Source organism: Pristis pectinata, chromosome 2, assembly GCF_009764475.1.
Source record: "Pristis pectinata isolate sPriPec2 chromosome 2, sPriPec2.1.pri, whole genome shotgun sequence".
Taxonomy (NCBI): domain Eukaryota; kingdom Metazoa; phylum Chordata; class Chondrichthyes; order Rhinopristiformes; family Pristidae; genus Pristis; species Pristis pectinata.
The window spans coordinates 20,051,054-20,075,588 of NC_067406.1; the positions used below are offsets into that span (position 1 = coordinate 20,051,054).

A 24,535-nucleotide genomic window follows, 5' to 3' on the forward strand; every position below is an offset into this window, starting at 1 on the left:
CTGGAGGGATAGGTGATGCTGGGTAAACCTGTGCTAAGGAGGACAAAACAAAAACCTCAACTTTGGGCTCCGAGTATCAGCAGGAAATGTGTGTATTTTTGGAATGTGGTTACAAGGCCAGCATTCATTTCCTATTTAAAAGTAAAAAAAATGCAGAATGCCCAAAATATGAAATAAGAACAAAAAATGCTGGATATACTCAGCAGGTCAGGCAGCAACTGCAGAGAGCAAAACAGAGTTGGTGTTTTAGATTGTTTTGTTTTATCTTTTATTCTCATTCTTGATTCCCTTTAATAAGATGGTTTGAACCTTTCAGTCAGGTATTCCTACAGTGCCTTTAACTGGGGAAGTCCTGAATTTTCACACAACGACAAAAAAGGAACATAGGAACATGCCCACAAAGAGGCCTTGGGTGAATTTCTTTTCTTCATTGAGGAAGCTTGTGCGTGCGTGCGTGCGTGCATGCGTGTGTGTTGCCCCTGAACATGTAGCAGACAAGGTTTGTCCATAATATTTTCCATGATTACTTTGGCCGCTCACTTTCACCAATATAGGAAATTGTTCCCTCAGTGAGGTAGTACATTAAGTCTCAATTGCCAGTACTTACTGGTGTCAACAAATAATTATCAGTACAAACCCTACCTATAGTAACAGCTGTACACTTTCAGTTAAATTCTTGCCTCTGCCATGTATGTGCTCTGAGCTGTCCGTTATTAATGCAATCCCACAGGCAATTGTGATTCAGCACGTCAGAAGTCGATTAGGCCATTGTAACCTTTGCATTACAGTTACCTCACTGCAGCTGGAAATAACAGCAGTTAAATAATCAAGTAGTTTGTCACTATGTGTGCCAAAAGCTTGAAATGACATGCAGACAGCTAAAGTCCAAGAGAACCTCATATAAAGTAGCTGTATGTCTCAGCCTGGTGTCCATTCCTTTGGCTACATTTTGGCCCAAAGTCCAGCAGATCCAGCAAGAGTACTTAATGTAACAAACAGCAGTAAAGCTGTAGCTACTTTCCCAAGAGAAAGCCATCAAATGGTTTAATTTTCTGTGATGTTGAATTAGTTAATAACTACAGCCTTTTGAATGCTTCTCTAATGTAGCCATTGGCTTTCATATTGGTGCATTCGAATAGGGTACAAAGGGAATATACATTATATTACTGGAGAGATTAAACATCAGCCGCCACCCTCAGGAACTGCTAATGATGCAGCCAGTCCTGCCCCACTTCCTTCCACATAAACAACTGCCAACAACATACTTTCAAATCAAGCCATTAATGTTCAACAAGTCTTCACTCAAACTGTCTGATTACAGCCAACAACGCAGAAAATCAGGGAGGTTTGCCAAATATCTGATGTGCCATAGAGATAATATTTCCTGAGCTAAGCAGGTAGTTCATGCAATAATTAATGATCAATTAAATGTGAAAAAATATTATTGCATTAAATAAGCTAAAGAAATAAAAGAACATTTAATTGCCCTGACTCCTTTACTCTTCAATAACGTTATCAGTCGCCAAGTTAACCAAAATGCTTTCAGTTTATTTATGCATTCAGTGGAATGTGTTTATTGACCAGTGCTAGGCCATTCCAGAGGATAGTACATTGCTTTGCATCTGAAGTGACATTTAGGCCAGGCTGGATTTGGATGGCAAATTTCCTTCTCTGAAGGACACTAATGGACTGGATAAGGTTTCACAAGAATCTAGTAGCTTCACGGTCACCATAACTGGCCAAGCAACTCTAGGTTGAGTTGCTTGAATTAACATCTCCTGCTAACATGCTGAGATTCAAATTCGTGTCCAGATCAATAGTTCAGGCCTCTGGATGCTAATCCATTAAATTGCCCACAATGCTGCTATTCCCCATCTATGCTGCTGTACCTCAGAGGGCATTAAAGTGCATCTGCAGGTTCTTCTTCATTTTTCATTTACCACAAGTTAAAACCTGACCTGACCATGACCAGTCTAAGCTTAGCCTGAGTCCAGGTGTACAAAACATTTTCTGTACTCGACTTGATGCCATTTGCAGCTGTTGCCCCTTTTTGGGCACTGATATCCACACCCACGCCCTCGTACACTCTCCATGGGCAGATATCACTGCTCGGCCGAGGCAAACCTGAAACCAGCAACCAAGAACAAGCTACATTTCCCTGCCCACTCCCTTATTGGAAATCACATTCTGCTGCTGGCACCCAATCAAACATGAAATCAATACCCAAGGATGATCCTCCTGTCCCATCTCCTGCATCCTGTTCACTCCCTGGCTGAGACTTTGACTTGACTAGTCCTACTGAGCAAGGCCAACACAAACCCAAACGCTTCATCAAAATGGCCACCAACCTGAAGCTGGCTTATAGTCAGGTATTGTCAAGCACAGATTGGGTAGCTTGAATGTACGATGTGGTTCCTGAATCTCATTCTGCCCCAGCTGTGGATGTGATGAGGTCCAACGTGCCTTTGCACACTGGGGTTTGTGCAACTGGATGACACTAACGATGCATTACTTCTCTCGCTTGCAGAGACCACGAGGTCCAAACCCATCCTGACTGGAACCCACCCCGTGAACACCACGGTCGATTACGGAGGCACAACCTCCTTCCAATGCAAGGTCCGCAGCGACGTCAAGCCTGTGATTCAGTGGCTGAAGAGAGTGGAGTACGGGAGCGAGAACAAGTACAACTCCACCATTGATGTTGGCGGACAGAAGTTTGTCGTGTTGCCAACTGGTGAGGTGTGGTCCCGGCCTGATGGCTCTTACTTAAACAAACTGATGATCTCCAGAGCAAAGGAAGAAGATGCTGGGATGTACATCTGCTTAGGTGCAAACACCATGGGATACAGCTTCAGGAGTGCCTTCCTCACCGTGCTGCCAGGTAGGCAGGTTCCTTTACTTCATATTCATGTTCGGGAAATAAACATTCTGCTTTCTTTACTGCTTCTGGCATTGGGTGGCAGAGATTCTGAAGCTTTCAAACACATGGCTGGAACTCTGAGATGAAAAACACAATGATTCTGGAGGATCTCACCAGGCCAGGCAGCATCCGTGGAGAAAAGCAGGTGGTGTAGGGGCAGGTGTTGCACCTGTGGCAGGGGCAGTGGAAAGTTTCCAGGATGGGAGCGGAATGGGTGGGGGTGGGGAGGGGGGGAGGTAGGAGTGAACTAGGGAGTTGCGGAGAGAACAGTTCCCATGAAAGGCAGAAAGGGGTGGGGAGGGGAAGATATGCGTGGGGGGGGGTTCCCTTTGGAGATGGCGGAAGTAGCGGAGAACGTGTTGGATACGTAGGCTGGTGGGATGAAATGTGAGGACAAGAGGGATGTCCTGGAGTGGAAAGCCTCATCTTGGGAGCAGTTGCAGTAGAGAAATTTAGAAAAAGGGATAACATTTTTCTGAAAACTCTGCAACTATCGTGCAGTTGTATAAATCATTGGTGAGGCCGCACATGGAGTACTGTGTGCAGTTTTGCTCACCCTGTTATAAGAAAGACATGGTTAAACTGGAAAGAATGCAGAAAAGATTTACGAGGATATTGCCAGGACTAGAGGGCCTGAGTTATAGGGAGAAGTTGGCCAGACTAGGTCTTTATTCCTTGGAATGTAGGAGAATGAGGTGTGACCTTATAGAAGAGTTTAAAATTATGAGAAGCATAGAGTATATGGAATGAGCTGCCAGAAGAAGTGGTTGAGGCAGGTACAATTGTATCATTTAAAAATCACTTGGATGGGTACATAGAGGGGTGGGGCTTGGAGGGATATGGGCAGAATGAAGGAGATTGGGACTAGCTGGGTGGACACCGTGGTCAGCATGGACTAGTTGTGCTGAAGGACCTGTTTCTGTGCTGTATTGCTCTATGACTCCAATTAATACAATACGTTTCCATAAATGGCTTGAGCAAATATTTCACTTCTCAAAGATGTCGTTAGTTGGTACTCCACTACAGTTGTATAGATGCCATTAACCAGGAGCGCCAATACTGTTGTAAAGGTGCTGATAATTGGTAGCTCTATGACTGTTTTAGAGTTGTCATCAGTTGGTAATTGGTTTATTATTGTCACCTGTACCGAGATACAGTGAAAAACTTTTGTTGGTGTGCCATCCGGACAAATCATTCCATAGAACCATAGAACACTACAGCACAGAAAACAGGCTATTTGGCCCTTCTAGCCTGTGCTGAAACGTTATTCCGCTAGTCCCATTTACCTGCACCCAGTCCATAACCCTCTAGACCTCTCCCGTCCATGTATCTATCTAATTTATTCTTAAAACTTAAGAGTGAGCCCACATTTACTACATCAGATAGCAGCCCATTCCACACTCCCACCACTCTTTGAATGAAGTTCCCCCTAATGTTGCCCCTAAACCTTTCCCCTTTCACCCTAAAGCCATGTTCTCTCGTACTTATCTCTCCTAATCTAGGTGGAAAGAGCCTACTCGCATTAACTCTGTCTATACCCCTCATAATTTTGTAAACCTCTATCAAATCTCCCCTCATTCTTCTATGCTCCAAGGAATAAAGTCCTAACGTGTTCCATCTTTCCCTGTAACTCAACTCCTGAAGAGCCGGCAACATTCTACTAAATCTCCTCTGCACTCTTTCAATCTTACAAATATCCTTCCTATAGTTAGGTGACCAGAACTGCACACAATACTCCAAATTTGGCCTCACCAATGTCTTATACAACCTCATCATAACATCCCAACTCCTATACTCAATACTTTTATTTAAGAATGCCAGGATGCCAAAAGCTTTTTTTACAACCCTGCCTACCTGTGATGCCACTTTCAGGGAATTATGTATCTGAACTCCCAGAACCCTTTGTTACTCGGCACTCCTTAGTGCCCTACCACTTACTGTGTATGTCCTACCTTGATTTATCCTTCCAAAATGCAACACCTCACACTTGTCTACATTAAATCGCATTTGCCATTTTCTGGCCCATTTTTCCAGTTGGTTCAGATCCCTCTGCAAGCTTTGAAAGCCTTCCTCGCTGTTCACTATGCCTCCAATCTTAGTGTCATCAGCAAACTTGCTGATCCAATTTACCACATTATCATCTAGATCATTGATATAGACAACAAACAACAATGGCCCCAGCACAGATCGCTGAGGCACACCACTAGTCACAGGCCTCCAGTCTGAGAAACAATCATCCACTACCACTCTCTGTCTTCTCCGACACAGCCAATTTCGAATCCAGTTTACAACCTTTCCATGGATACCTAGTGTCTGAACCTTCTGAACTAACCTCCCATGTGGGACCTTGTCAAAGACCTTACTAAAGTCCATGTAGACAACATCCACAGCCTTTCCTTCTTGGTAACCTCCTCGAAAAACTCTACAAGATTCGTTAAACACGATCTACCACGCACAAATCCATGCTGACTATCCTTAATCAGCCCTTAGCTGTCCAAATACTTGTATATCCGATCTCTCAGAACACCTTCCAATAATTTACCCACTACTGATGTCAGGCTCACTGGCCTGTAATTACCTGGTTTACTTCTAGATCCTTTTTTAAACAACAGAACAACATGAGCTACCCTCCAGTCCTCTGGCACCGCACCCGTGGCTAAGGACATTTTAAATATATCTGCCAGGGCCCCTGCAATTTCTACACTAGTCTCTCTCAACGTCCGAGGAAATATCTTGTCAGGCCCCGGGGATTTATCTACCTTTATTCGCTGTAAAGCAGCAAGAACCTCCTCCTCTTTAATCTCTATATGTTCCATGACACTACTGCTTGTTTCCCTTCCTTCCATCTACACTATGCCAATTTCCTGAGTAAATACTGATGCAAAAAAACTGTTTAAGATTTCCCCCATCTCCTGAGGCTCCACACATAGACGACCACTCTGATCTTCTAGGGGACCAATTTTGTCCCTTACTATCCTTTTACTCTTAATATACTAGTAGAAACCCTTCGGGTTTACCTTCACATTATCTGCCAAAGCAACCTCATGTCTTCTTTTTGCCTTCCTATTTTCCCTTTTTAGTACTTTCTTACATTTTCTATACTCTTCAAGTACCTCATTTGTTCCTAGTTGTCTATACCTGCTATACACCTCTCTCTTTTTCTTAACTAGATCACCAATATTCCTTGAAAACCAAGGGAAAACTATACAAATAGGAAAAACAGAATGCAGAATATAGTGTTACAATATTGGTTGCAGAGATGCCTTTAGCTGGTAGTTCTAATACTGTTGTAAATGTTCCATTTGTTGGCAACTCTATTACTGTCATAAAGATGTTATTCTTTTAGGCATTGGTAAGGTAGATGCAGGGATGATGTTCTTCTGGCTCATGTGGCTATAACCATGGGTTACAGTTTCAAAATCAAAGATTGGCCAGTTAGGACAGAAATGAGATGAAATTTCTTCACCCAGGGGTGGTGAATCTTTGGAATTCTCTACCCAAGAGAGCTGTGGAGGCTCAGTGGCTGAGTATATTCAAGAAAGAGATTGATAGAATTTTAGATATTTAGGAATCAGGGGATTAGGGTTAGTGGAGAAAGATGGCACTGAGGTAAAAGATCAGCCGTAATTTTATTAAATGGTGAAGCATGTACAAGGGCCAGAATGACCTATTCCTGCTCTTATTTCTAATGTTCTTATATGTTGGGTTCTCCCAAGTGGCTCCTGTGAGCTATGGAGAAGATCAGCATCAGCCTAACCTCACAAAAGGCAAAGTGTTCATCATGTGCCAAACATTACTTCACCGAAAAGGAGAAGTCAGAACCTGCTGCCAATTGGCATGATTAGAATTTTGCTTCAGGTCAATCAAGGCAAAGACCAAGACACCAAATCATCCAGTTTCTGAATGGCCCATACCAGATGCTAGGCAGGAGCATCTGCAGCACTTTGTAAATAAGTGAGACACAAGGAATTCTGCAGATGCTGGAATCTGGAGCAATACACAGGAAGTTCAGGAGGAACTCAGCAGGTCAGGCAACATCCATGGAGGGAAATAAACTGTCCCGATGAAGGGTCTCAGTCCGAAATGTCAACTGTTTATTTCCCTCCATGGATGCTGCCTGACCTACTAAGTTCCTCCAGCACTTCTTGTGTATTCTTTGTAAATAAGTGTTGGATTTGGGATAAAAAAACAGATTGTTGGAGAGACTCAGTTTGTTTTTTGCACCAGGTTCCAGCATCTACAATCTCTTGTGTGTCCTCTTGGATTTGGGATTCTTAGTTTGCATATTTCAAGAGGCTTCTGTCTGTTTTGTGCGGGTGCTTGTTTCTAGTCAGGTCTGTATTGCAGATACTCATGGAATTTGAAGGTGGCCATGGGAACTTCCTCCATCAGCTGCCCACTTTTTTCAGGCCATTGATACTCTCCACCAGCTGATGGGTTACCTGCATTCTCTGAACAGGGTGGTGAGAAAACAGTGAAGAGGAAACAGAGATTCACAGGCGATGGGTAGAGCAGCAGTTAAGCACTCAGCTCTTTCACTGCATACAGCTGATTTCATCCACCCTAGTTGAAGTAGTGGCTGTTCCCCTCCCTCCTCAGGTCTGGCATAAACTAACGCCAGACCGTGTACAGTTCACTCCAACTATGTACGGTTGGGACAAGCTGGGTGTAGTTTGGCACAATCAAATGGCAAACTGTGTGTAGTTTGGTATTAACTAACACTAAAGTGGCAACCTGATCCAATGTGGAAAGCAGGGTAAGATAATTTCCCATATCAGTCTACTCTTTTGACATGAGGACACATTGGGCTAATTTTGACTTTGGATGCTATTGTGAAACAAGGAATATGAACTCAGACGCCCGTTTATATATCTCTCTTGGTTTTTATTTCCAATGACTTCATTGTTGGGGCAGGCTAAAGAAAGCTTTATACTGAAGCTGACCAAGTTTTAACTGGCTTGAGAATGCGTACTTCTGACTACAGGCAATATAGATGGAAAAATAATCAGTTTTTCCACTCACCTCAAGGAACAGTAAGCTTCATTCTGAGTTACCCGTAAATCATGTTGAATAAATAGATCCTCACTCATTTGTTAACAAAGATTTAGGGTACTGTAAAAAGTAATTTGTCAGTACACTTCTCTTAAGTTGTTCAGTCTGCTTTGATGTTGGAAGCTATAGATGCAAATATTTGATGCCATGAATAAATTATGCTGAAATAAGTTAAATGAATCAAAATGAAAGGAATAAATATGTTGGTCTTGTACCAGGCTGATTTTCAACTAGAATTTTATACAAACAGCATTGAATTTGTACTTTTCAATATAAAGGATTGAAACAAGATTAATGGTGTTTATTAAATGTGAAGCTGACAATCTGGGGCCTTATTCATGTCTGCACATCTTGGGATGTTTTATTCAACAGAACTAATCAAAACTGAATGTTTATAGTGGAGGAAGTCCAGGGGAAAAAAATTACTGCTGTATTTTCTGCTCATAGCCATAATCAATGTTGAGGCAAAATCTTGCACAAAACTTGCAAATTAATCCAATTTTTGGGCTGCTTTAAAAGTCAAACTGTGTGAGGTCGGTGCTGGATCTCAGCAAAAATCTTGACAGCATAACTAACCTTTTCACTGAGATGTTAAGATTATCTTTTTCAAAATTATTAGAGAATACCCTTTTGTTTTCTTTAGCAGAAATGGACAGTTCTGAATTATAGGACCTTGATTTCTGAGGGGTGAGCAGGAATATAACTAGCCCGGATAGAATATAACAATGTGAATTGTATACTTAAGAGCCATGAATAACATTGAAATGTCATTGCACTCACTTTCTACAGATGGAACAATAACATTGAACAGTAGTCATATAATGCCTTATGAATTCTCAGTGTGGTCCCTCTGTAATGCAACACTCTACTAGCCTGTTATTCTCTGTTTTTGTGATTAAGACTCTCGAGTGGTCCTTGAACTTGGAAGCTATGCCTAGAAATTGGACTGCACCTATTTTTGGTGTGTTAATATGTTATTTTCCTTAGTGCTAGTAATATGTCTAAGCTTTAGGGTGGTTTCCATCCAGAAACAAGCACTAAAACAGGTCTGGACTGTTCCCATTGGGATCACACTCTGTTCAGATACATCTGCGACACTGGTATGTAGCAATCAAAGAAGGCTGCCAGCCCCTAGAAGCACACTCCCCACAGCAGGTAGAAGGTAATGACACTCATTCTGGCTACATAAAAGGGGTGGAAGAGGCTTAGAAGCCCTGATAAACAAGATAGCCAGAAGGGAGGTCCGGTGTACCAATGGGACCTGGAGACCTTCAGAGGAGACTAGTAGGAGGTTCCCACATGTCTTTCCTCCAGGACTAAGAATCCTTGCACCATGGAGCAATGTCACAAGAAATTTTACATCCTCACCAGAAGGAAGACTGCTTACTTATGCACATACACATTCCTTCCTCTGCTGTCCGGCCAATGACATTCTGCCTAAGCCACACATATTGGTCAAGACTGCAAAGGTAGGTTAATGAAAATATCAATATGAAAAGTCTTCCAGCTCTAAGGAATAGAAATGAAAGAGTTTGAGTGAGGAACAGCAAGGAATAGGAGGGAGGTCACCCAGGCAGAATCAGGGCCCTTGTGAGAGCAGCTCCTCACCAGACTTGATGAGACCATCCTCCATCTGATGGTTGGAGGAGCCATTAAGGCCCAAACCATCTCTTGAGCAGAGGTTCTGAGGAACTTACCAGGTATGTTTAATAATAATGTTCCCTGGTGTTTATAAATGCCCTTTTAAGCAGTAGCAGGAACAGAGCACCTCACAAACCACTCACCTGCCTCATCTGTGAAAGAAACTGCAGTTCCCATATTGGGCATATTAACCACCTAGAACCCACAAAACCAGAAGTGGAAGCAAGTCATCATCAATTGGTGGGAATGCAGAAAAAGGAGAAGGAAAAGCAGAAGAAGGGGTAGAAGAAAAAGACAACACTGACTACAACCCCTTAGATATAATCAGCAGTGGACAACGTTATTACCATTCATGCAGTTGCATAACAATATACAGTATGTGTTTTAGGCACAGGCCACAAATGCAATTATCTTCCACAAGGTATCAGTAGAAGCCCACCTTAAACCTGAGCAATGGGAAAGGCAGGAGCTGTGGTTTGCCCTGTTCCCTGAGAGGTTATCTGGATTGCAGGATCAGGATATTGATATTGTCCCTCAGGAAAGGACAAGTTTACTTCCCAATGTTGCCTTTTAGTTAGGATATCCCATAGCCAGTGATCCAAATCGCTGCTTCGGTTAGCCTCGGACTGCAGTCTGAAGTCAGTCCATCTTGGGTAAGAGCTTCCCATGGGTCATCAGGAACATCTATGTGACTCAGAGTGAAAGGCAGCAGTGCTTGAGCAGGCAGATTACAGCCACGCAGGATAAAATGCTACTTTGCGTTCAGTCAATGAAACCCACCCACAAGGTTGTGAACTGGGAAAGGCACTAAATTAAATTAGTAAATTGGTTTATTATTGTCACATGTACTGAGGTACAGTGAAAAATGTTGTTTTGCATGCCACCCACACAGATCGTTTCACTACAACGATGCATTGAGGTAGTACAAGGTAAAACAATAACAGAATGCAGAATAAAGTTACAGAGAAAGTGCAGTGCAGGGAGACAATAAAGTGCAAGGACACAATGAGGTAGATTTATGTTGTTTAGGCAATGATTGCACATAGTTCTTCAATGCAAGGTTGATTACTATCTTGTGCTTCTTATCCCCTGTTTGTTCTGTTCTTACAATATACACCAAGGCCATCTCTAAGGGTGGGACTCCTACAAGATGGAGAGAAATATGAGGGAGCTTGGTAAAACATCTAAGAAACTTTCAAGGCTAAATGTGAAGCGGTTAAATATGAGAAAAATCAGAAGAAGCACAAGTTTTATATGGTAGAACATGTACCTCACCATGATTATCAAATCATGAAAAGATACAACAAATAAATTAGATGTGCCAACATTGACTGGGAAGCTAACAGATTAACATGCAGGATCCATTCGGTCCCCTGCTGTCCTGTGTAGTAGGTGATCTGTGTTTCTCCCTTAGTCTAGCCTACAAGTGAATCCAGACCACTGTCTTGCAGTTGACCCTTAAATGCCCTCTGAAATGGCCTATAAGGCACTCAGGTACCACCTTCAACTTTGTGAGAACAACTTTGTGTTAGCTGTAGGTGTCAACAGAACTCACATTCAGTGATGGGAGAATTAAAGGTTGGTTTGTGTCTTATTGTAATTCTTAATTTTTTCATGAACTTGAATTTATTGAAGGTCTGGTAAAGTGTGTTTAGTGTTGCTGACTGGTAATGAATTTCTAGACATCCAAACAAAGCAGGGAACGGGGTGGTAACCGTGTCTATGTGAGGGACAGAGAGTATAGATGAGGAAACAAGAAGGAATTGTACTCTGAGACTGCAAAACACTGTCAGCTTTTGTTTTGCTGTGAAAAATAACCTCTTCATTTCTCAGAGTAAAATATTTCAATTTATTTCAGTCCACATCAATCTTTTCTGGCCTTGTTGGTATTACATCCTATGAAATTCCTCACTGTCTTGTTGGAAGATAAACGAGCCAGGGAAATATTGGGGAGTCTTGGCATAAAAGTAATTTCTTGACTTACCTCCTGCCGTGAAATCTCACTGTTTTTCTCCTTATAACATTTCCAAATGTGAGCCCAGCTCATATATTTCCACATGTTACTTGGTGACAGGTTCCATAGCTGTGGCAAGACATGGCCAGCATAATCTGGTTCTGCATCACTTGTAAACATAGGTTTGGATGCAGGTGATTCATCTGCTTCCTTTTCATTATGATTCCGTGCAAGTCAACATTAAAACTTCACTGTGGAAGTAAGCATGGAATGTTCCCTAAACAAGCAAACACATACTTGTAAATACAGCAGCTCAGAGAATCCAAAGTGAATGTACCATTGGCATCACTACCTCATCCTGGTTGCTGCTCACAATCTGCTGCACCTCATGGAAGGTCTACAGCAGTGAAGTATTGGTATTAGTATTGATATTGGTATTGGTTTATTATTGTCACTTGTACTGAGGTGCAGTGAAAAACTTGTCTTGCATGCCGTTCATACAGATCAATTCATTAAGATGAAATGAGATATCTTTATTAGTCACATGTACATCAAAACATACAGTGAAATGCACCTTTTGCATAGAGTGTTCTGGGGGGCAGCCCGCAAGTGTCGCCACGCTTCTGGCGCCAACGTAACATGCCCACAACTTCCTAACCCGTCCGTCTTTGGAATGTGGGAGGAAACCAGAGCACCCAGAGGAAACCCACGCAGACGCGGGGAGAACGTACAAACTCCTTACAGACAGCGGCCGGAATTGAACCCAGGTCGCTGGCGCTGTAAAGTGTTTCGCTAACCACTACACTACCGTGTACCATTACACAGTGCATTGAGGTAGTACAGAGGGCATTGAGGTAGTACAGGGTAAAAACAATAACAGAATACAGAGTAAAGTGTCACAGCTGCAGGGAAGTGCATTGCAGGTAGACAATAAGGTGCAAGGTCAAACAAGGTAGATAGTGAGGTCAAGAGTCCATCTCATCGTATAAGGGAACTGTTCAATCGTCTTATCACTGTGGGGTAGAAGCTGTCAGTGAGCCTGGTGGTATGTGCCCTCAGGCTCCTGTATCTTCTGCCTGATGGGAGAGGAGAGAAGAGAGAATGACCCCGGTGTGTGAGGTCTCTGATTATGCTGGCTGCTTTGCCAAGGCAGTGAGAGGTATAGTCAGAATCCATGGAGGGGAGGCTGGTTTCCATGATGCGCTGGACTATGTCCACAACTCTCTGCACTTTCTTGCGGTCCTGGGCAGAGCCGTTGCCATACCAAGCTATGATGCATCCAGATAGGATGCTTTCTATGGTGCATCGATAAAAATTGGTGAGTGTCAAAGGGGACATGCAAAATTTCTTTAGCCTCCTGAGGAGGTAAAGGTGCTGGTGAGCTTTCTTGGCCATGGGATCTACATGGTTGGACCAGGACAGGCTATTGTTGATGTTCACTCCTAGGAACTTGAAGCTCTCAACCCTCTTGACCTCAGCACCATTGATGTAGACAGGTGCATGTACACCATCCTTTTTCCTGAAGTCAATGAGCAGCTCTTTTGTTTTGCTGACATTGAGGAAAAGGTTGTCGTCATGACACCATGTCACTGAGCTCTCTATCTCCTTCCTGTACTCCGACTCAACATTATTTGAGATACGGCCTACTACAGTGGTATCATCTGCAAACTTGTAGATGGAGTTAGAGCAGAATCTGGCCATGCAGTCATCAGTATATATGGAGTAGAGTAGAGGGCTGAGGACGCAGCCTTGTGGGGCAGCAGTGTTGAGAATAATCGTGCTGGAGGTGTTGCTGCCTATCCTCACTGATTGCGGTCTGTTGATCAGAAAGTCAAGGATCCAGTTACAGAGGGATGTGTTGAGTCCCAGGTCTGCAGTCAGCAGTGCCTGGGGAACCATGTAAGCACAAAAGCTTCATGCAGCCACAGGTCTAACATAGGAGGTGATCATGAGGCATGAGTTCAAGTCAGCTTGATCTGGTCCAATGAGTAAAATAAGCCACAGGTGAGAAGAGATTTTTGTTTAAACTCCTGAAAGTGGATTCAATAACAGCCTTCAAAAGAAGTTTGCAAGGCATAGAAGGATACGAGCCTAATGCAGGCAAATGGGATTAGTATAGATAGGTAAAAAGGTCAACGTGGATGTAGAGTCACACAGCATAGAAACAGGCCCTTTGGCCCAACTCGTCTATTCCAACCAAGGTGCCTACCTAAGCTAGTCCCATTTGCCTGCATTTGGCCCATATCCCTCTGAAGCTTTCCTATCCATGTACCTGTCCAAATGACTTTTAAGCATTTTAATTGTACCTGCCTCTAACACTTCCTCTGGCAGCTCATTCTATAAATCCACCACCATCTGTGGGAAAAAGTTGCCTTTCGGGTCCCCTTGGAATTTTTCTCCTTTCACCTTAACCTCTGGGTTCAGGCTCCCTTCGCCTGGGAAAAAGACCATGACCATCCACCTTATCTGTGCCCCTCATGATTTTATAAACCTCTATAAGATCACCCCTCAGCCTCCTTCATTCTGGGGAAAACAGTCCCAACCTATCCAGATTCTCCTCCTTGTATTTTTTATTTAGGGTATTGAGTATAGGAGTCAAAAAGTTATGATGCATCTCTATAGAACTCTGGTTAGGCCGCATTTAGAGTATTGTGTGCAATTCTGGTCACCTCACTACAGGAAGGATGTCGAGGCTTTAGAGAGGGTGCAGAGGAGTTTTACTAGGATGCTGCCTGGATTAGAGGGCATGCGCTATCAGGAGAGGCTGGACGAACTTGGGGTCTTTTCTCTGGAGCGGCGGAGGCTGAGGGGTGATCTGTTGGAAATGTATAAAATTATGAGGGGCATAGAGAGGGTGGACAAGCAATATCCTTTTCCCATTATTAAGTGATCCTATACCAGAGGGCATGCATTTAAGGTGAGGCGGGGTAGGTTCAGAACAGACGTGAGGGGTACGTTTTTTACTGAGAGAGTGGTGGATGCCTGGAATGCGTTGGCTGATAGGGTGGTGGAGGCAAATTCATTGGCGGCTTTTAAGAGGGGATTGGATGGGCACGTGATGAGAGGAAAATCGAGAGATATGGGCAATCTGTAGGTAGAAGGAAATAGCTATGTCAGCACAACATTGTGGGCCGAAGGGCCTGTTCTGTGCTGTACTGTTCTATGTTCTATGTTCTATAACTCAAGCCCTCCAGTCCCAGCAACATCTCATGAATCTTTTCTGCACTCTCTCTAGCTTAATGACATTCTTCCTATAGTATGGCAACCAGAACTGCAGACAGTATTCCAGGTGTGGTTTTACCAACGTCTTGTACAGCTGTAACATGACACCTCAACTCTTGTCTCTATGCCCCATCCATTGAAGGCAAGAATGCCATACACCTTCTTATCTGCATTTCCACTTTCAGAGAACTATGTACTTGTACCCCTAAGTCTCCCTGTACTACAACACACCCCAGGGCCCTGTCCATTTAATGTCCTGCCCTGGTTTAACTTTCCAAAATACATCACCTTGTACTTATCTGTGTTAAATTCCATTTGCTATTCCTTGGCCCATGTTCCTAGTTGATCTAAATCTTGTTGTAACCTTAGACAACCTTCTTCACTGTTAACCACGCCACCAATTTTGGTGTCATCCATAGACTTACTAATCTTGCCACCTCACATTCTCATCCAAATCATTAAAACAAAGGGGACACACCACCAATCCCTGCGGCACACCAACTGATCACAAGCTTCAAATCTGAAAAACAACCCTCCACCACCACCCTCTGACTCCTTCCACCAAGCCAACTTTGTTTCCAATTGGTTAGCTCACCCTGGATCCCATGTGATCTCATCTTCCAGGCTAGCCGACCATGCGGGACCTTGTCAAAAGCCTTGCTAAACTCCATGTAGACAATGTCTACCACCCTTCCCTCTTGGTCACCTCTTCAAAATTCATGAGACACAATTTCCCATGGGCAAAGCCATGGTGACTATCCCTAATCAATCCTTGCCTTTCCAAATGCGGGTAGATCCTGTCTCTCAGTAGCATTTGCATCACTGATGTTAGGCTCGCCGACCTGTAGTTTCCTGGCTCATCCTTGCACCCTTCTTAAATAAAGGCACATTAGCCCCCCTCCAGGCTTCCGGTACCACACCCGTGACTAAGGAAGATACAAAAGTCTCTTCCAGTGCCCCAGCAATTCCTTCCCTTGCTTTCCAAAATGTCCTAGGATACACTTAGTCAGGCCTTGGCGATTTATCTATCTTTATGCACCTTAAGACACCCAGCACCTCCTCTTTCGTAATATTGATAGGCTTCAGGACATCATTGTTCTCTTCCCTGAATTCCCTAGCTTATGTGCCTTCTCCATGGTAAATACCAATGAGAAATATTTATGTGAGACTCGCCCATCTCCTGTGGCTCCACACATAGATGTGCTGAGCTGAAGGGCCCATTTCTGTGCTGTACAACTCTAGGTCTCTATGAGTTGAGATACATGCTTGAAAAGGAGAAATTTGCAGGATTCCAGGGAGTGATCAGGCTTGCTGGATAAATGAAAGAACTGCTAGATGCAGAATGTGTTGAATACTCTCCTGTGCTCTGTGATTCTTTGAAATAAGAGAAAGAATAGGATCAGAGTTTTGAGTTACCCAGGGAAATGACACCACTGGATAAACTGTTCATGGCTTTAGTTGAGAAATAGTTGCTGGCACCATCACAATGAATGACTTATTTGATTTTAAGTCCTCATCACATCCTCCAGAGTCTTCTCAGCTAAGACTGTCTAGGTGGGTTTGTTACAATATTTAAAACAAGAGACATCTACTGTGATGTTGTGGTTGAAATCTTGCTGTGGTTCTAGCCAAATGCAGATAAGCTCCTGGTCTTCCAAATCCATGCTAAATCTGATGAACCTCTAGTGCAAAGGCAATCACTTGGCCTTTTCAGGAAAGTAGTTGTGCCAGCTGGATAAATTACAAGGAATGCTGGTTCAGGTGTCTGTATCATTGGTGGCCAACTTGTTTAACCTAGATCGGAATTGGATGTAGAATCCTCTCATTGTGTTGACATGGAAACTGTTAATAAAGGTGTCATGGCACTGATTAATATATCCTGCAGGATGTAAAAGGGAAAATGGATCCCTAGGTATGCGACTATGACTCAGTCTTTAGATTGATCCCTCTTCTCTTTCCCTCAACTATGCATTCAGTCCTGCTAACAGACTTTCCACTCCAGGACATCCGAGATGTTCAACTTCTTTTCTAACCATGGCTTCCCCTCGACTGCGATCAAGAGGGCTTGCACCTGCATCTCTGCCATTTCCTGCACCTCTGCTCTCACCCCCGCCCCTCCCAGAGCCAACAGGGATAGGGTCCCCCTTATCCTCACTTTTCATCCTACCAGCCTATGTATCCAACACATCTTTCTCCACCACTATCTCCCTGTTGCCAGACACTTCAACTCCCCCTCCCACACTATCACAGATATGTCAGTCCTCAGCCTCCTCCACTGCCAGAATTCCAAGAGTAAATTGGAGGGACAGCACCTCCATTTCCATCTTGGAACCTTGCAGCCTAGTGGAATGAACATTGAATTTTCCCGCTTTAAGTAATCCCCACACCCCTTCCCCGCAACTCCCACAACCATGCCTTTTCTTTTATTCCCTTTCCTAGCCTCTCTCTCTTTTCTCTACCCCCTTATTTCTCTCCTTACCTTTGACCCATCCCCCGGTGGATCTGCTCTCCCCTCCTCTCCCGCACCTGCCTATCACTATCTCTTACCTGCATCTACCTATCACCACCTTGTGCCCACCCTGCCTCCCCTCTTTTTGTCCACCTATCACTGCTCTGCTTTTCCCCTCATATATCGGGCTTCCCCTTTTCCTATCTTCAGTCCTGAAGAGGGGTCCTGATCCAAAACGTTGACTGGCTGCCTTACTCATGGATGCTGCCTGGCCTGCTGAGTTCCTCCAGCATCATAGTGTTTTCCTTCTGCTAACAGTTCGCTCTTTACGCAGCTCAAAAAGATATTGCTCATTAGGAGATGTGGGAGAAGAGAATGAGATTATTTGCCCTGAAATTGTCTCATTCCTGTGGGATTTACCTGGGCTCTGTCGGTTATCTTCTTGAAGTGCATGTCAGACTAATAGTTCCCTGAGCAATTATAAGCACAGCTCGTGTCCTGTCTTCCAATGATACAAGTCACTTTACATGTCCATCAACATAATTACCAGCCTGTCTCATAACTTCTTATTTGAACAAGATACAAAATGTCATTCTGAAGATTAAAGTGATTCAGATGTGGAATTAAAACTTGTCTCCAAGTTCTTTCTATTTTTGCTGTGCTTTTACCAGCATCAAACCAAATTAAGTTCAATAATTAATGAGTGAGAAGCTCAGCTGTGCTTTAATGCCACTCTAATGAGAAGGCAGCTGAATTTGGTAATGATTTGAAACAGATTAAGCCACTTCAAATAAGGGTGGCATCATTCAAAGTGGATCTGGGCTGCATTGCCACCGTAATGTTATTAATAATGTTATATTACAAAGTTTAAACAGTGTGATGTCTACATTGAGATATTTCACAAAGTACGCAAATTAATGACCAAGTGTGAAATTTATTCAGCTTCCTGGCCCTATGCTTTGATCTGAATTCATGTAAATAAGCAACGCATCCCATAATTTCTCTCTTTTCTTTGATTGGCTCCCTATTCTTTGGCCAATATGAAACCTGTAAACAATTGCAGAACAGAGGGACCTAGGAGAACAAGTACAGTTTGCTGAAAGCGGTGTCACAGGTAGACAGGGTGGTGAAGACAATCTTTGGCACGCTGGCCTTCATCAGTCAGGGCATTAAGTATAGGAGTTGGGACATTATGTTGCAGTTGTACAAGACATTGGTGAGGCCACACTTGGGGTATCATGTACAGTTCTGGTCAACCTATTGTAGGAAAGACATCATTAAACTAGAAAGGGTGAAGAGAAGATTTACGAGGGTTCTATCAGGACTCAAGGGCCTGTGTTATGGGGAGAGGTTGGACAGGCTGGAACTTTATTCCTTGGAATGTAGGTGATTGAGGGGTGACCTTACAGGGGTTTATAAAATCACGTGGAGTATAGATAGGGTGAACACACGTAGTCTTTTTTCCAGGGAAGAGGAACTAAAAACTAGAGGGCATAAGTTTAAGGTGAGAGGTGAAAGATTTAAAAGGGACCCGAGGGGCAACCTTTTCATGCAGAAGGTGGTTGGAATGTGGAACCAGCTGCCAGATGAAGTGATTGAGGCAGGTGCAATAGCAACATTTAAAAGACATTTAGATAAGTACATGCATAGGAGGGGTTTTGAGTGATATGGGCCAAATGTGGCCAAATGGGATTGGCTTGGTAGGCTCTATGGTCAGCATGGGCTAGTTGGGCTGAAGGGCCTGTTTTCATGCTGAAATTCATGTCATGACTCTATAATTGGACAGTCGATTTATGCTTTGTCGGCAATGTTATTATCTCATGATGAAAAATGTGAGCATTGAAAGAAAATGGATGGAATTTGCAGTCATCTGTAATGATTTTCTTCACTTGGTTTTAACTTGGTCTCTTTTTTCCTCCACCTCTCCTCCTTCCCATTTTGTCTTTCCTGGTGTCTCTTGGCATTCCAGACCCAAAGCCCCCAAAAGCACCTGTGGCCACCTCATCAAACGGCAGCCTGCCCTGGCCCGTAATCATTGGGATACCTGCTGGCGCTATCTTCATCTTCGGTACGATCCTGCTTTGGCTTTGCCAAACCAAGAAGAAGCCGTGCTCCACCCCGGCTGCCACAGTGGCCGCCCTCCACAGGCAGCAGCAGAGGGACCGGACCTGCGTGCCGCAAGTGCCGGACAAGGAATGTATCACACCGATAAACTATGAGGAGTATGTGGCTCAGCAACAGCACCTTCTGGCTCAAGGTCCTCCGCTAGGTGCACCGCCAGCCCCGAAAATGTACCCGAAGATTTACACAGACATCCACACTCACACGCACTCCCACGTTGAAGGCAAGGTCCACCAGCACCAACATATCCACTATCAGTGTTAGCTCACGGCTCTTGGTGTACCAAGGCTATTTCCATCTTCCAGCAGGACCTCTCTCGTCAGCCTACACTGCCAGTATACTGAAGGCTGCCTGGCAAAGGCCTCCAAAGGAACTTGGGAGACAGAGTGGAAAATGGAGCTGCTCTCAAATTCCCATGAAATGAGAGTGTACTTGGATGCAGAGAAACCTAGGCTGCAGTGAATGATTCAAGGTGATATTTTAGGAGAGGTTCATACCAAAAGATCGACTTAATGCATAACTTGCTTTAAGTAAAACTGCAATAACTCAATCATCTCACACTAATCCCAATTTAAAAACCTTATGAAATGCAACTAACTTTTAATGCACAGTCCAACTAATTGAAACTTTGCCCCAAGTACTGAACAATTGCTTTGTACTGATAAATTATATAAAAAAAATTATAAACTATACTTGAGGTATATTTGAATACTGTGAGACTAGTTGGCTTATGCAGTTAAATTCCCAACACAGAAATACCTTATCCTCAACAAAACCAAATAATATTTATATATTATATATATTTCAAAAATAATTACAATTATCTGAAATATGAACAGGAATTAGAAAGATTATATTTGCAACAAATAAACCTGCGCTCAATAGAGGCTTCAAACTAAATTCTTTGTGTTTTAAAGAAAGATGCTGTCTACATTAAGTTCCTGGCTCACTTGATTCAGAATTAGATAGTCTGTGCTTCAATATGGATGTCTGCTGGGTGCTGTGGAAACTTTGAAACAAAACCAGCAAAATAATTATGCCTGGCCACTGCCATTATGAGAGAATGGAATAGCAGAACAATGCTTCAAATTTGAACTGGCAGAGACTGCAAGGATGAAATATTTATTCATCCAAGCAGCAGGAAAATGGATATTGTGCTGCTCTCTTTCACTGAAGAGACAAGAGACCCTGGGCAGTCTGTCACCTCGGTAGGGAAAGATAAGTCATCACAGCCCAGCAACTGCCCCAGCAGTGCCTCCAGGTGAACTGAGCTTTGCTTCTGCTCTTACCTGCGATCATACCTTTCTGTTCCATACAATCACACTGCAGTGATGTTGTAGCAAATAGTAGTGCCTATGTGGATTAGAGAGAGAGACACTAACCACAGAAATAAGCCTTTTTTGTTGTAAAACTATATAGATTTTAAACAGAAAGTCATGTATATTTAATTTATTTTGTTAAGCAAGAAAAGAAAGTGTATCATATTTTCCTCTGAAACAGGTGTTTCTATAAATATATTTGATCAAAGGCAAAACTGAATTGTTGCAGAGTTCTTACACATAACCATGTGGGGATAACAAAAGAGATCCAACACAGCATGAATTGGCTTATGTCATCTATCGGTAAGTGCAGGGAGAGAGAGTGTGTAAGATTTTTATGCAAAGCCTTTTTATCCAAAAAAGACAACGTTATAGTAACCTTTATATCGACAATCTTGTATAGTCTGCCCCATTGTTACCGCCAGCTTCTTTTTGTATTTGTCGTGTTTTGAACACAATTGTATTTTTTTTTAACATTTTCAGAAAGAAATATTTTATTAGGAAGATGATGTTATGGCATGAAAGGACCAATATCACTATATTAGTTTATATCTTAATATTATTTTCCCAGATTATTATCTGAACGGCTTCTGAAATTTTTATGGGAATTAAAGATACTTCAAAAATATTTAAACACATTAGTAATCCAATTAATTTGCTATGGAGAATTACTAGCAATCTAAAGTGAGATTATGACACTGTAAAAAGTAACAAGAAACTACTAAAACCATTACAGGTTTATTGCCTGCCCTAATCAATAATTTTTGCTAAAGAGTGCTTGACTGCTGCTATAAGTAGCACTTTATTTTGAAAGCTAAAGTCAGTCCCAAATGCCTTGATGGGCATAATTGGGTTGGGGGACATTGCTCATTGACCATTGTTTCAAGATATGCATGTGTCAGTAACCTGTATCCATGGTGAAGCTATCACTCTCCAGCTTATTGTCATTCAGTCCAATAGGGAGCGAAGTAAATGGACCGATTCAAATTGATAAAAACCTGGCAACCAACCAGATTGTAGAATGAAGAAACACATCTGCAGTATGTACATAGCAATCGATAGCACATGAGAAATCCTATGTACAATTTAATATGTCAACAACAGAACAGATGACTTTCTTGCCTGAACAGACTTGTGCGCTCCTCTGTCAATCAAAAATCACCCTTTGATCAAATAACACAACAGAGCAAAATAAAAGTTTCTTTCATAAAATCCATTAAACATCTTTTTAAGAATAATAATATTAATAAAGAGACAGATAAATGGATGTTTATCTCCCATTACTGGGCCATTTTCCTAAACAGTGTTTCCATCAAAGAACATGCAACCTTCAGTTGAAATTGGTTCCAGTGATCTGTCAGTAAAAATATTTTCCAGTAGTGGGAAACCTTTAATAATTTGTTATGTAAACAGTTAAAATTGTAGAAAATTTCCCAATCTGTAGAATAAAACAATGTACATATATTAATGCCATTGCCTTTTATTCTGAAAATCAGTGATATGATCACTATTCTTGATTAAGCCATCAGATCTTTTGTAAGTAGGTGAGCTAGTTATGGCTGATCTGTTGCCATGGTATCTATTAAATTATATTGATCAAGTATATAATTAAAGCAATTATTTAGCCTTTGTGGGAATCAGCTTTAGATTTGTTAAATTGTGGAACATAGAGCATTTTCTAATGGTTTTTGACAATGGTGTAACCTGAGAGGTAGTTAGCTCATACATGGTCAGAAATGGAGCTTTGAAAACCAACATTCCTTTCATTGTCTTTAAATACACATCAATAAGAGAGGATTGTATGCACGTTGCAACATAACATGGGGAAAAGTAAAATTTGCCAAACACATTGATTTTGTGACGTATGTCTAGTCTACTCTGAGTTCCGTCTCTTCATTCCATGCACTCATCACAATTTTCAGCATCCCTTCCCAAGCTAGTTCTCTTGACAACTAAAAACACTCTCTGGCAGTGTAAAAGATATTTAAAGTGAAAGTCATTTTACATAAGCAACGATTCTTAAAGAAACTGTGTTCTATCATCTGTATAAGTATACACATTGAATACTGCTTATGATAGGAGTTATCCAGCTCTTGGATCTAAACTTCACAACCAACAGCATCATTATTGCATGGTAAATGGAAGTAAATTAATTTGCATGCTATCATTACACATATGTTACATGCAGTAAGTGAATAATAGGCACCTAAAAATAGCTAATACAAGAAATATCAGAAGTGTGAATAGATGAAAATGACTCACCTTTCAATCTTGAATTTTCCCCATTGATTGTATTGGCACATTGACAGTAGGGTCTGAAACATATCTCCCATAAATAAGATAATTAGAAATAGCAGACATGTGCACTCACATTGAAAATTAATAAAAGACAGAACAAATCCACATAAAACAGACTTTGCTACCTAATACATGCAGCCTTTGCATTCACAGAAGTGTTTGCAAACATGATTTTGACATTAGGGCAAATGACCAAAAGGTTGGTTGAAAAGGTAGGTTTTAAAGAGTGACTTGGAGGGGAAGAAAGTGGTGGAGAGGCAGAGAAATTTGGGGATGGGATTCCATGATTTCAGAAAGGGGCAACTGAAGACCCAGCTGCCATTGGTGGAACAAATTAAATTCATGTGGTCAAGAGGTGGAAATTGGAGGACAGTGGTTATCTTAGAGGACTGCGGTTGGAAAGAATTAAAGAGATAGGAAGGTGCAAGGCTGTGGAGAATTTTTGAAAAGAAGGGTGATAACTTGTAGTATTCCATGAAATTCAATATTTTGTGTTGGATAATGAAGCCTCATTTTACCTAGGACTGTGATTGTTTGTAAGATTTATTCTACCTTTTATCTAGGTTCATTATCAATGTGTATTTATATTCTCAATTACTATGGAGGATACATTATAGATCACTGCCATTGTACCAATGCAATCATTAGAAGAAATAAGGTTAAAGTGTGAACGACTTTCATCTATTTCAAGATTCCTCAAAAAAATGTTTGCCTGATTGGCTTTTTTCTTCAATATTGGGAAGATGAAAAGCAGAAATAATAATCTTGCATAAAACTACCCAGTTTAGGTTCTTGTGAAAGTCCAGGCACAAATATGAAGAGCTGGTGCTGAGAAAGCTACAGAGGGATGTGGGTGCTCATGGAACCATAACCGATCACCTTCAGGAGAGGAGGAAAACTGGACATCAAATGGAAGGCTCAATGTCTTTTGTCTTGTGTTTGGTGCAACACATTCACCAACTGTGCTGGCTATGTGGACCAAGCTCTCTTTCTTTGATCCAGCTGCTGATTTCACTCCTTTCACTCTTCTCTTTGTGCCAATGAACTAAAGATGTTTTTCAGCTGAACTCTTCACCTTCTCTGGTACAGCACCATGGCTCATTCAAGCCTTTGGTTCAGTTGTCTTCCTGTTATTACACAGGCTATTTCTGCAGTCTGCAGCATCGGGAGACATTGTTATTTATTTGTATTTAGTATGTCTATATGAAACTTAATTGAAAAGAAGTGCTCACTTCCATCTTTCTGCAGTTAGTCCATCTTTGCTTTCTTCAAAACTAGCTCTTATTTTTATTTCTCCCTTTCCCACCCCTCTTCAATCCCAATAGTGCAGACCCAAATCTTCTTCAGGACAAAACAAGGTCTTGAGGCTTACTTTCCTCGACCTCTCTAATTTCAACAGCATTGCAAATAAATGTCTTCCCATTGCTCCCTACTTTTTGGGACGTAATAATTTACATCAGATTTCCACCTCTCCAGATATCTTGTTTTCTTCATTTGCACAACGTCTCCAGTCCTCCGCATAAATGTAATACTCTTGCATACTAGTTCCTCAGTAAAGT

The 24,535-nt window shown here is 42.1% G+C and overlaps 1 protein-coding gene across 7 annotated transcripts in view; it reads left to right on the forward strand.

Moving 5' to 3' along the window:
* Positions 1–21,956, forward strand: part of fgfrl1a (fibroblast growth factor receptor like 1a) — a 278,796-nt gene extending 256,840 nt beyond the window's left edge. For all 7 annotated transcript variants that reach the window (XM_052033864.1, XM_052033825.1, XM_052033883.1 and 4 more), the window contains 2 exons: positions 2,528–2,881; positions 19,208–21,956. In XM_052033864.1, the coding sequence (XP_051889824.1) occupies positions 2,528–2,881; positions 19,208–19,623 (770 nt within the window). In that variant the 3' untranslated portion in view covers positions 19,624–21,956. The remainder of the gene's footprint in view (positions 1–2,527; positions 2,882–19,207) is intronic.
* The last annotated feature ends 2,579 nt before the right edge of the window (positions 21,957–24,535 follow it).